This window comes from Oncorhynchus kisutch, linkage group LG1 (assembly GCF_002021735.2).
Source record: "Oncorhynchus kisutch isolate 150728-3 linkage group LG1, Okis_V2, whole genome shotgun sequence".
In the NCBI taxonomy this organism is placed as follows: domain Eukaryota; kingdom Metazoa; phylum Chordata; class Actinopteri; order Salmoniformes; family Salmonidae; genus Oncorhynchus; species Oncorhynchus kisutch.
This window is the reverse complement of record NC_034174.2, coordinates 35,995,213-36,008,063: the sequence shown is the minus strand read 5'-3', so window position 1 is coordinate 36,008,063 and position 12,851 is coordinate 35,995,213. Positions and strand designations below refer to the sequence as shown.

At 43.1% G+C, this 12,851-nt stretch overlaps 1 protein-coding gene across 4 annotated transcripts in view; it reads left to right on the top strand.

Moving 5' to 3' along the window:
• The window catches only part of LOC109895400 (E3 ubiquitin-protein ligase RAD18), an 88,848-nt gene that overhangs the window by 16,401 nt on the left and 59,596 nt on the right, over positions 1-12,851 (top strand). For all 4 annotated transcript variants that reach the window (XM_020489076.2, XM_020489061.2, XM_031822705.1 and 1 more), the window contains 2 exons: positions 7,770-7,840; positions 8,035-8,095. In XM_020489076.2, the coding sequence (XP_020344665.1) occupies positions 7,770-7,840; positions 8,035-8,095 (132 nt within the window). The remainder of the gene's footprint in view (positions 1-7,769; positions 7,841-8,034; positions 8,096-12,851) is intronic.

The following is a 12,851-nucleotide window of genomic DNA, read 5'->3' as shown; positions in this document are numbered from 1 at the left end:
AAATGCCCATCCCTACAGTGCGATACGGTAGAGTTCAGTACAGTATAGTTAATTATATTGTACTCTAGTCTAGTGTGCTCTACTGTACTGTAGGCTTGGGCGGTATACCGTTTACTGGGGTATTTGGAAATAGCCACGGGATGATTAATCAATACCGTCAATACTATTTATTTGACATTTTTAAATAAATAAATATATTTGTAGCTACATTTTAAGAAAATACCTGCAGTCAACTTGTGCAATACGTTAGGAGTTAACAACGTAATTTTTCATTATGAAGCTTACCGGTGTTTGTTAACAAGCACACAATGACGAGAGACCAGAGCCTTGTGAGTCACTCACTGTTGTGCAGCATGTGCTACGGGAGCGTGCTAGTTGAAGTATGGAATTCACAACTAAATGTTGCCAGCTAGATATCATATAACTATTACGTTAACTGTCTAATATGTGCTAAATGCTCTGCAGTTGTGCATTTGGTTTGTTAATTTAGTAGCTAGTTAGCTAAGTGGGTAGCTTCTTCCAAAATCAAGCTTCGCTTGGTACCCTAACACCAGAGGATCCCCTCCTGGAGCAAGAGCCATGTTGTCTAATACTTGTTTTGTGCGTGCAGCAAACTCTTGAGTAGTGTTTTTTGTTGTTGTTGATACTTGTAAAACTTTATGAGCTTGGATATATGTCCTGCAAATAGTTTAGGTCAGAGACCGTATAAAATATTCGCAATGCACTCATTAGCATTCTCCATAGGATTTTACATGTACTTCGGATTTACTTCGGATTATAGAGGCTAAGGGAGGTTTGAATGTGTTCAGTGCCAGTATTACCAAAAATCCCTGTACGGTACATGAACAGTATGACAATCTGGATACCGCCCAAGCCTACTGTACTAACGTCAACAAAACAAAGGAGATGATCGTGGACTTCAGGAAACAGCAGAGTGAGCACCCCCCTATCCACATCGACGGCACAGCAGTGGAGAAGGTGGAAAGTTTTAAGTTCCTCGGCCTCCACGTTACTGACAAACTGAAATGGTCCACCCACACAGACAGTGCGGTGAAGAAGGCGCAGAAATGCCTCTTCAACCTCAGGAGGCTGAAGAAATTTGGCTTGTCACCTAAAACCCTCACAAACTTTTACAGATGCACATCTGAGAGCATCCTGTCGCGCTGTCTCACCGCCTGGTATGGCAACTGCAACGCACCGCAACCGCAGGACTCTCCAGAGGGTGATGCAGTGTGCACAACGCATCGCCCGGGGTCAAACTACCTGCCCTCCAGGACACCTACAGCACCCTATGTCACAGGAAGGCCAAAAAGATCATCAAGAACAACAATCACCCGAGCCACTGCCTGTTCACCCCGCTATCAACAAGAAGGCGAGGTCAGTACAGGTGCATCAAAGCTGGGACCAAGAGACCGAAGCTGTTTTTTAATCTCAAGACCATCAGACTGTTAAATAGCCATCACTAGCGCAGAGAGGCTGCTGCATATATACACAGACTTGAAGTCGTTTGCCACTTTAATAAATTGAACTCTAGTCACTTTTTAATGTAACTTTAATAATGTCACTTTAATAATGTTTAGATATTTTGCATTATTCATCTCATATTTCCACACTGTATTTTATACTATTCTACTGTATCTCAGTCTGTCGCTCTGACATTGCTAATCAATATATTTATATATTCTTAATTCCATTCCTTTACTTAGATTTGTGTGTATTGGGTATATGTTGTGAAATTGTTACATATTACTTGTTAGATATTGCTGCACTGTCGGAACTAGAAGCACAATCATTTCGTTACACCCGCAATAACATCTGCTAAACACGTACAGTTGAAGTCAGAAGTTTACATACACCTTAGCCAAATACATTTAAACTCAGTTTTTTTAAATATTTTTTTTTACAATTCGTGACATTTAATCCAAGTAAAAATTCCCTGTCTTAGGTCAGTTAGGATCACCACTTTATTTTAAGAATGTGAAATGTCAGAATAATAGTAGAGGGAATGATTTATTTAAGCTTTTATTTCCTTCATCACATTCCTAGTGGGTCAGAAGTTTACATACACTCAATTAGTATTTGGTGGCATTGCCTTTAAATTGTTTAACTTGGGTCAAATGTTTTGGGTAGCCTTCCACAAGCTTTCCACCAGAAGTTGGGTGAATTTTAGCCCCTTCCTCCTGACAGAGCTGGTGTAACTGAGTCAGGTTTGTAGACCTCCTTGCTCGCACACGCTTTTTCAGTTCTGCCCACACATTTTCTATAGGATTGAGGTCAGGGCTTTGTGATGGCCACTCCAATACCTTGACTTTGTTGTCCTTAAGCCATTTTGCCACAACTTTGGAAGTATGCTTGGGGTCATTGTCCATTTGGAAGACCCATTTGCGACCAAGCTTTAACTTCCTGACTGATGTCTTGAGATGTTGCTTCAATATATCCATATAATTTTCCTCCCTCATGTTGCCATCTATTTTGTGAATTGCACCAGTCCCTCCTGCAGCAAAGCACACCCACAATATGATGCTGCCACCCCCATGCATCACGGTTGGGATGGTGTTATTCGGCTTGCAAGCCGCCCCCTTTTTCCTCTAAACATAACGATGGTCATTATGGCCAAACAGTTCTATTTTTGTTTCATCAGACCAGAGGACATTTCTCTAAAAAGTATGATCTTGTCCCCATGTGCAGTTGCAAACCGTAGCCTGGCTTTTTTATGCCGGTTTTGGAGCTTTGGCTTCTTCTTGCTGAGCGACCTTTTAATATAGGACTCGTTTTACTGTGGATATAGATAACTTTGTACCCGTTTCCTCCAGCATCTTCACAAGGTCCTTTGCTGCTGTTCTGCGATTGATTTGCACTTTTCGCACCAAAGTACATTTATCTCTAGGAGACAGAACGCGTTTCCTTCCTGAGTGGTATGACCGCTGCGTGGTCCCATGGTGTTTATACTTGCATACTATTGTTTGTACAGGTGAACGTGTTACCTTCAGACGTTTGGAAATTGCTCCTAAGGATGAACCAGACTTGTGGAGGTCTACAATTTTTTCTGAGGTATTTGGCTGATTTGTTTTTGATTTTCCCATGATGTCAAGCAAAGAGGCACTTTGAAGGTAGGCCTTGAAATACATCCACAGGTACACCTCCAATTGACTCAAATTATGTCAATTAGCCTATCAGAAGCTTCTAAAGCCATGACATACATTTCTGGAATTTTCCAAGCTGTTTAAAGGCACAGTCAACTTAGTGTATGTAAACTTCCGACCCACTAGAATTGTGATACAGTGAAATAATCTGTCTGTAAACAAAACATGTCTGAACCGACTTGCCAAAACTATAGTTTGTTAACAAGAAATTTGTGGAGTGGTTGAAAAACAAGTTTAAATTACTCCAATGACTCCAACATAAGTGTATGTAAACCTGTTTGATTTAAACTCTACTCTACAGTACTGTATTGTACTGACTAGGGATTTAAACCGGTAACCAGGATCCCGGGACTTAAAATGACAAGACCCGGAAAATAAAAAAAATATTCCCCAATGTGCACGAGTGCAACTCCACAAAATACACAAGCACAGCAGCTGATTGGAAAAAATTAAATATCACATTATTCAAACAGATTGTCACATGGAAATCTTTAGCCTAGTGTATTTACGTCACACAAAGTCGGTATAAATTCAAAGCACATAATTGATACTGCCGGACTGCACACAAAACCCAAATGCAGTTTAGAGTTCTCATCAGAACTGGAAATGTGATCCTGGTCGGACCCAATTCCGGTGAGCTGAAGCCCGAGCCCATGCCTGGTTTGACATCACAGAAATTAAATGAGCCGAACCTGAAAAAAGCTAGATTTCTAGAAAACAGTGTGCTATATTGATTGAAACTGGTGTTGAGAACAATGGGGCGAGGTGGGCGGAAGCGGAGTGAGGAGACAAGGAAACAGTCATTGGGCCTAGACAACTCACTTCAGTAATGATCAACTGAAATATGAAAATATTTAAATAATGTAGGCTAATGCATTTTAAGGCATGTATCAAATTCTTGCTTATACTGAGTCTCCCAAAGTTATATCCAACTGTTATGCTAATTTAAAGCAATAGTTGTGTGTGTGCTTACCTAGATGATCATTTCAGCACCGTTTTGACTGGGACAGCAAGATGAGTGGATGAATCGTCTAGATAAATCAATCAATGTCAAATTTTTGTTTTCACTGAATCTCTGTTTGGATATATGGTAACAATTAGGCTTGGGAATTGTTAGCTAAGTTGAGGTCAGTGCTAATGATTTTTATTCTAGTTTGCTCAAATATTAGCTGATTACAGTGATTGATTTTGCTAGCATGTTATACAAGTCTGCTTGCGCTTAACTCACATTAAGTAGCCTGTCCTTCTCCCGACCAAAAGCCTGTGACTTTTCAGATAATCAATCACTGTAAATTTTTTTCACTGGATCTCAATCGTGGTTTCCAATTGGTAGTTAGTCTTGTCCCATGGCTGCTACTCCCGTACAGCCTCGGGAGAGGCGAAGGTCGAGAGCCGTGGGTACTCCGAAACACAACCGAGCCGAGCCGCACTGTTTCTTGACACAATGCCCGCTTAACCCGGAAGCCAGCCGCACCAATTTGTCAGAGGAAACACTGTACACTGGCGACTGTGTCAGGGTGCATGGTGCCCGGCCAGACACAGGAGTCGCTAGAGTGCGATGGGTCAAGAATATCACAGCCTTCCAAACTCTCCCCTAACCTGGATGACGCTGGGCCAATTGTGTGCTGCCCCATGGGTTTCCCGGTCGCGGCCGGCTGTGACAGAGCCTGGAGTCGAACCAGGTTCTCTAGTGGTACAGCTAGCACTGCGATGCAGTTTCTTAGACCACTGTGTCACTCGTAGTAGCCTTTATATAGCTTTATTTATAGCCTAGGCTAATGCCCTACTGTCCCAATCCTGACTCGTGTCTCGTATTGCTGCCCTTATGAGAGCTTCTGTAGAGAATATGTGATCAATAAATGGTATGAGAGTAGATATTGTAGCAGGTTCAAGGGTGTGGGGTTTCCACGTCACCAAGTTCAATAACCAAACACGCACAAGGAGCACAACTAGAATGCAAATTGGAAGTTTATTAGGGAGTTATGCACACTTGACAAAAGTGGGGAATTCACCATTTCACAGTCCACAATCTGGTCTCGTTGTCTGTTCCGTTCTCCAGGGGTGATCCTAAAACGCAGGTCCTCAGCCAAACCGGTTCGGTGCACAGTGGGGGTAATCAGACAAATATTTCTCTCCTCACACTCTTCAACACATGTTTCCCTCTCTGTTCTCTGCCCCTTTGTGCAGGCCGCTTCCTCTTTTATCCCCAGGTACTCCCTGGCTTAATGACCGATAGGCTCTCCTCGTTGGGGCAGGAAGTCCATATAAGGCTCAGGGGTGGAGCCAGTGGGCTGCCTGGTAATTTCCTTCAATCACCACTTCCCTCACCTCTCCCTGCCGTCTGCCACTATGGTCATTTTTTTTACAGAGTTGGTCTCCGTTAAGATACATTCATATTTAAAACATTTCCTCTTTTCATCTGACCCTTATTCATGAGCTGATCTGCTATCTATATAATTATCAACTCGATTTTGATAAATAGGAGATATTCTGTCATTAGTTGGAGGTTATCTAGCAAACTTACTACTTTGGTAATTTGACTTTTGTTTGACTGCCGTTACAAAGTTTGTATCAATCGACAATGCTATAGCCTACTGAGAGTGTCGTCTGTGTGTCCTGAACGCGCGCTCTTTCGAGAGAGCCTATGCCTACCGCTGAAATGCGCTGAATTAATTGAGGATAACTCTCAAAATTTATGAACGACCTGTTTCGCAATTCATAAGTCATTGGCGATCGAAGTTACTCTATCATTACTTAACATCAGTTTCACTTGCTGTGAAATCTTTACATGGTGGTGTAGCCTAGTGGTTAGAGCATTGGACTAGTAACTGAAAGGTTGCAAGATCGAATCCCCGAGCTGACAAGGTAAAAATCTGTTGCACTGCCCCTGAACAAGACAGTCATTAATAAGAAGAATTTGTTCTTAACTGACTTGCCTAGTTAAATTAATTACTTATTTTGGGAGAACCCTGGCACAGTGACCATATCTCGTTTTTAAATGGGCACTTCAGATTTTTGAGGTATTTCCCGGGAATTATTCCCTATATTGAAATTTGTTAGATTTCGACAAAATATTAATCTATACTCTACTTTTCATTATTGTACTGTACACTACAGTACAATACAATACCGTATAGCACTACAGTACAGTAAAGAAAAGTAGAGTAGAGTTTAAGTCAGTACTGTTCTCGGTCCTGGGACCCCCCTGGGTGCACGTTTTGGTTTTTGCCGTAGCACTACACAGCTGATTAAAATAATCCAAGCTTGATGATGAGTTGGTTATTTGAATCAGCTGTGTAGTATTTGTATTTATTATGGATCCCCATTAGCTTCTGCCAAGGCAGCATCTACTCTTCCTGGGGTCCAGCAAAATGGTGGCAGTTATACATATTAAAAACATTACAATACATTCATAACAGATTGCTCAACATATTAAGTGTGTGCCCTCAGACCTCTACTCTACTACCACTTATCTATAACACAAACTCCATGTGTGTATATTGCATATGTTATCGTTTGTATGCATGTGTCTATGTTTGTGTTGCTTCACACTCCCCGCTGTTCCGTAAGGTGTATTTTTATCCGTTTTTTAAAAAATCTAATTTTACTGCTGGCATGAGTTATTTTATGTGGAATAGAGTTCCATGTGGTCATGGCTCTATGTAGTACTGTGCGCCTCCCATAGTCTTCTGGACTTGGGAGCTAGGACAAAAAACAAAACATGCACCCCAGGGGGGGTACAGTTCAGTACTCTACTGTGCTGAACTGTACTCTACTGTACTGAACTCTATTGCACTCTACTGTGATGTCAACTTGTAAAACATAGACATCTGTGATTGTTGCACGTCATGAAGAAATACATTCATTTGGTTTTATTCATTTATGAATGTGACATGTCATGGTATATCCTTGTATGTAACAATGTCACATGGATATTTGAATTTCATTTAGAAATAATTCAAGAATATTATAACCATGCCCATCCCTAGAACACACCCCATCTCTGTTGAGATGTAGTGTTTCAATCAAACACCAAGGCCTGTTCTGAGCCTAGCACATGATTTGAGAATCTACTGTTACCAACACTTAAATCATTTCTACTCTAGCGAGTATTCTTTTCTTGCCTTGGCATTTGTCATGCTTCTGTGATATCTTTAGGGTGTATATTACTTGTACATGGTATTAGACTGTCAGTAAGTGACCTTGATACATGATCATGCTAGATGTATAATGGTGTGTCCTCCTACCTCTTAGCTCTTTTCAGTTGGTCGTTGGGCATAAGATGTCGGAGGGTAAAGGCTGTAAACGACACACTACTTTACCTCTTTAAGCTCGGCGGACAGAGCATCCAGTCCAACAGCCCTTGCTGAGACTATTAGATATGAAGTGGTGCTCTGAGCTATGCCTACTTCTTTCTTCGTGTGTGTCTGTGTGCAAATCACAAACAAAAGTTTGAACCACTTGATCGTTTCCTGTTTTTTGTTTTGTTTCTCTGGGTGTGCTTCAATTCCTCAGCAGTGGCCTCAGAGGCAGAGACCTTAATGTGTTGAAAACAACAGTTCACATAACAAGCCATGCTTGTGATCCGGAGGGTCTTAAAGGTCTCTTTTCATTCTCTGTCAACAGCCAAAGACATTGCCAATGAAGTGGAGGCCAACGAGAAGGCCAGGAACCAACTTCAGGGGAAAACCAAACGTGTACGTACCAATACCTGATCACAGCATCTCTGACTTGTGCCACAGGACCCCCGGATACTTTTTGTTGTTCCCAACATGACATAATGTTCAATAAAAGGCATTGTCCCTTGCAAATAACCTTGTCTAGTGTGTTCTTGAAATGCAAATGATCACTCTACAGTACATGTTTTTTTGTTTGTCCAACTGTGTTGCAGGTCATGGACTTCTCAAAGAATCAAAGTGTGGGAAAGATCGACGAGATGCATTCAACTTACAGTAAGTCATCTCTGTGGTGCACTTCCACCATTGATCTGTTGTCAGTGGGAGTTCAGAATTGTTTTCTGAAAGCCTTTTCTCTGTTGACTTCAGCACTGCGTTGTGTATTATTGTCTACAATGGATGTGTGCGATATTGACTCAGTTGACAGTGGATCCCTGTTTTGTTCCTCCGTGAATCTGAATGATTGCTCCTGGTGAGGGATTGGCATGGAAATAGTTTAGTTTAGCAGCATCACTGGGCTCTGAGTGTATTCTCACTCTTGTGTTTGCATTTGCACTGGTGCAAAGTCTTAGATTCTGAAACATTGCAGTGTGCGTTAATAGTTCAGAGTGCTTAGTCATTGCAGTCCATTCCACCAGTGGTGCACTCACTTTAGTCCTTGTAGCAGTTTAGCAGAAAAAGCTGAGAGCTGTGAAGTGAATCAGGCCACAACCCAAGAGAAGAGGAGTGGCTCTCATATTCACAGATTGGATCAAAATAGTGGGAGTGCAACATGTTTGCATCATTGATCCTGCTTCATTATGTGGGGAGGCCCTCGTACTCTCCGGCGGAGAGAATCGCCAGGAAGACCATACGCTCCCCTGATAGCTGTGTTACTGTATATCTGAGAAGGTCTCTGTCTGGAGGGGCTGTTTGAAAGTGCACCTGAGGGAGTGGAGATGTGCTGGAGATGTGATTAAGCATCAGGGACTGTCACTGCAGCAGACATGAAGAGGAGGGAAACGTTTAGGTTTGCTGGGGTGTTTCAGTGTCTCTTTAGGGAATAACTCTGAAAAGTAATAGACTTTACCCAGCAGGAGGAAACTGAGCCAAATTGTGTTTGCTTTACCGGACAGAGGGAGAGAGAGAGTTTGTTAGTTAAAGTGCTGTGATAGCAAGAGGTGGATGAAAGGTGGGAGTAACTAGAAATAGCTTGGTGGAGCTAACTTTGAGAAAGAGGGATATTGAAATATTAATGGCACCTCACAGAGGGGTGTTCTATAAATAGCTGGTGTGCTGTGATAACTGATCCGTCAGGCCAGGGTCGGCCCGCGCAAGTAGTATCGCGATACCACAGGGAAAACATTTCGTGTCCTAGAGTCCTGTTCGCCCCGTCCCCTGACTCCTTGTTACCGTTTTCTTAATGTTCGTGCTACACAAAATATCTTGAGATGTTTCTACAACTTGATTGGAGTCCACATGTGGTAAATTCAATTGGTTGGACATGATTTGGAAAGGCACACAACTGTCTATACAAGGTCCCACAGTTGACAGTGCATGTCAGAGCAAAAACCAAGCCATGAGGTTGAAGGAATTGTCCATAGAGCACCGAGACAGGATTGTGCCGGCACAGATCTGGGGAAGAGTACCAAAAATGTACTCAGCATTGAAGGTCCCCAAGGACACAGTGGCCTCCATCATTCTTAAATGGAAGAAGTTTGGAACCAGCAAGACTCTTCCTAGAGCTGGCAGCCTGACTGAACTGAGCAATGGAGGGAGAAGGGCCTTGGTCAGGGAGGTGACCAAGAACCCAATGGTCACTCTGACAGAGCTCCAGAGTTTGTCTGTGGAGATGGGAGAACCTTCCAGAAGGACAACCATCTCTGCAGCACTCCACCAATCATGCCTGTGTGGTAGAGTGGCCAGACGGAAGCCACTTCTCAGTAAAAGACACATGGCAGCCCTCTTGGTGTTTGCACCTAAAGTACTCAGACCACGAGAAAACAACAATATTCTCTGGTCTGATGAAACCAAGATTGAACTCTTTGGCCTGAATACTAAGCGTCATGTCTGAAGGAAACCTGGCACCATCCCTACGGTGAAGCATGGTGGTGGCAGTATCATGATGTGTGTATATTTTTCAGCTGCAGGGACTGGGAGACTAGTCAGGATCAATGGAAAGATGAACGGAGCAAAGTACAGAGAGATTGATGAAAATCTGCTTCAGACTGGGGCGAAGTTTCACCTTCCAACAGGACGACGACCCTAAGCACCCAGCCAAGACAACGCAGGAGTGACTTCGGGACAAGTCTCGGAATGTCTTTGAGTGTCCCAGCCAGAGCCCAGACTTAAACCCGATCAAACCTCTCTGGAGAGACCTGAAAATAGCTGTGCAGTGATGCTCCTCATCCAACCGGACAGAGCTTGAGAGAAGAATGGGGTAAACTCCCCAAATACAAGTGTGTCAAGCTTGTGGCGTCATACCCAAGAAGACTCGAGGCTGTAATCGCTGCCAAATGTGCTTCAACAAAGTACTGAGTAAAGGGTCTGAATACTTTGCTTTGTCATTGTGGGGTATTGTGTGTAGATTGAGGGGGGGAAAAAACTATTTAATCCATTTTAGAATTAGGCTGTAACACAACAAAATGTGGAACAATTCAAGGGGTCTGAATACTTTCCGAATACACTGTATATTCATAACGATCTGAATGTCATTGTGACAGGAAGATAAAAACACTGCATGAAACCTTTACTCTTCAGTAAACAGAGCCACACAGACTGTCCCTCGCTCACGCAATCTGTCTCCCTCTCTCTCATAAACACACACACCATTCTCTCTCCCACAAACGCATACACACACTGCTCCCAACGTTAAAAACGTTAGGCACCAAACAGAATTTAAGGAGCACCAGAAAGAGAGATTTTTTATATAGTTTAGGCATCCATTCAGCCTATATGATTCCTACAGTACCTTTTGAAGCCCATGTTATGAGTAGTGAAGCAGACACATTTCCCTTTTTCTTGTGCCAATCAAATTTGCCCAGAACTACTGTCAAGTTAGCAGGTTATTAGCTAGGTAACATGACAGAACAATGTTGTTTATCAAACCAATACTTAGTGACCCATAATTTATTTTAAAAGGCCCGTGACATGGTTTGTGAAATTGTATAAAATGCGCACAAAAAATGTAGCTCCAGTAATATGGGTCATATTTTGTTTTACTGTTTGAGCTAGAGACTTTGCTATGAAGCTGCAAGCATACCTGTTGCGCAGTGGTACTCTATTTGTCCTCCCTGTCAGCGAACTTGCAAAGCCTACTCCGACTGGCCTGTGCTCTTTGTTATTTTTTTAATTTTAATTTTATTTTTATTTCACCTTTATTTAACCAGGTAGGCTAGTTGAGAACACCTTTATTTAACCAGGTAGGCTAGTTGAGAACACCTTTATTTAACCAGGTAGGCTAGTTGAGAACAAGTTCTCATTTGCAACTGCGACCTGGCCAAGATAAAGCATAGCAGTGTGAGCAGACAACAAAGAGTTACACATGGAGTAAACAATTAACAAGTCAATAACACAGTAGAAACCAAAGGGGGAGTCTATATACAATGTGTGCAAAAGGCATGAGGAGGTAGGCAAATAATTACAATTTTGCAGATTAACACTGGAGTGATGAATGATCAGATGGTCATGTACAGGTAGAGATATTGGTGTGCAAAAGAGCAGAAAAGTAAATAAATAAAAACAGTATGGGGATGAGGTAGGTGAGAAAGGGTGGGCTATTTACCAATAGACTATGTACAGCTGCAGCGATCGGTTAGCCGCTCAGATAGCTGATGTTTGAAGTTGGTGAGGGAGATAAAAGTCTCCAACTTCAGCGATTTTTGCAATTCGTTCCAGTCACAGGCAGCAGAGTACTGGAACGAAAGGCGGCCAAATGAGGTGTTGGCTTTAGGGATGATCAGTGAGATACACCTGCTGGAGCACGTGCTACGGATGGGTGTTGCCATCGTGACCAGTGAGCTGAGATAAGGCGGAGCTTTACCTAGCATGGACTTGTAGATGACCTGGAGCCAGTGGGTCTGGCGACGAATATGTAGCGAGGGCCAGCCGAGTAGAGCATACAAGTCGCAGTGGTGGGTGGTATGAGGTGCTTTAGTGACGAAACGGATGGCACTGTGATAGACTGCATCCAGTTTGCTGAGTAGAGTGTTGGAAGCCATTTTGTAGATGACATCGCCGAAGTCGAGGATCGGTAGGATAGTCAGTTTTACTAGGGTAAGCTTGGCGGCGTGAGTGAAGGAGGCTTTGTTGCGGAATAGAAAGCCGACTCTTGATTTGATTTTCGATTGGAGATGTTTGATATGAGTCTGGAAGGAGAGTTTGCAGTCTAGCCAGACACCTAGGTACTTATAGACGTCCACATATTCTAGGTCGGAACCATCCAGGGTGGTGATGCTAGTCGGGCATGCGGGTGCAGGCAGCGACCGGTTGAAAAGCATGCATTTGGTTTTACTAGCGTTTAAGAGCAGTTGGAGGCCACGGAAGGAGTGTTGTATGGCATTGAAGCTTGTTTGGAGGTTAGATAGCACAGTGTCCAAAGACGGGCCGAAGGTATATAGAATGGTGTCGTCTGCGTAGAGGTGGATCAGGGAATCGCCCGCAGCAAGAGCAACATCATTGATATACACAGAGAAAAGAGTCGGCCCGAGAATTGAACCCTGTGGCACCCCCATAGAGACTGCCAGAGGACCAGACAGCATGCCCTCCGATTTGACGCACTGAACTCTGTCTGCAAAGTAATTGGTGAACCAGGCAAGGCAGTCATCCGAAAAACCGAGGCTCCTGAGTCTGCCGATAAGAATATGGTGATTGACAGAGTCGAAAGCCTTGGCAAGGTCGATGAAGACGGCTGCACAGTACTGTCTTTTATCGATGGCGGTTATGATATCGTTGAGTACCTTGAGTGTGGCTGAGGTGCACCCATGACCGGCTCGGAAACCAGATTGCACATTTGAGAAGGTGCGGTGGGATTCGAGATGGTCAGTGACCTGTT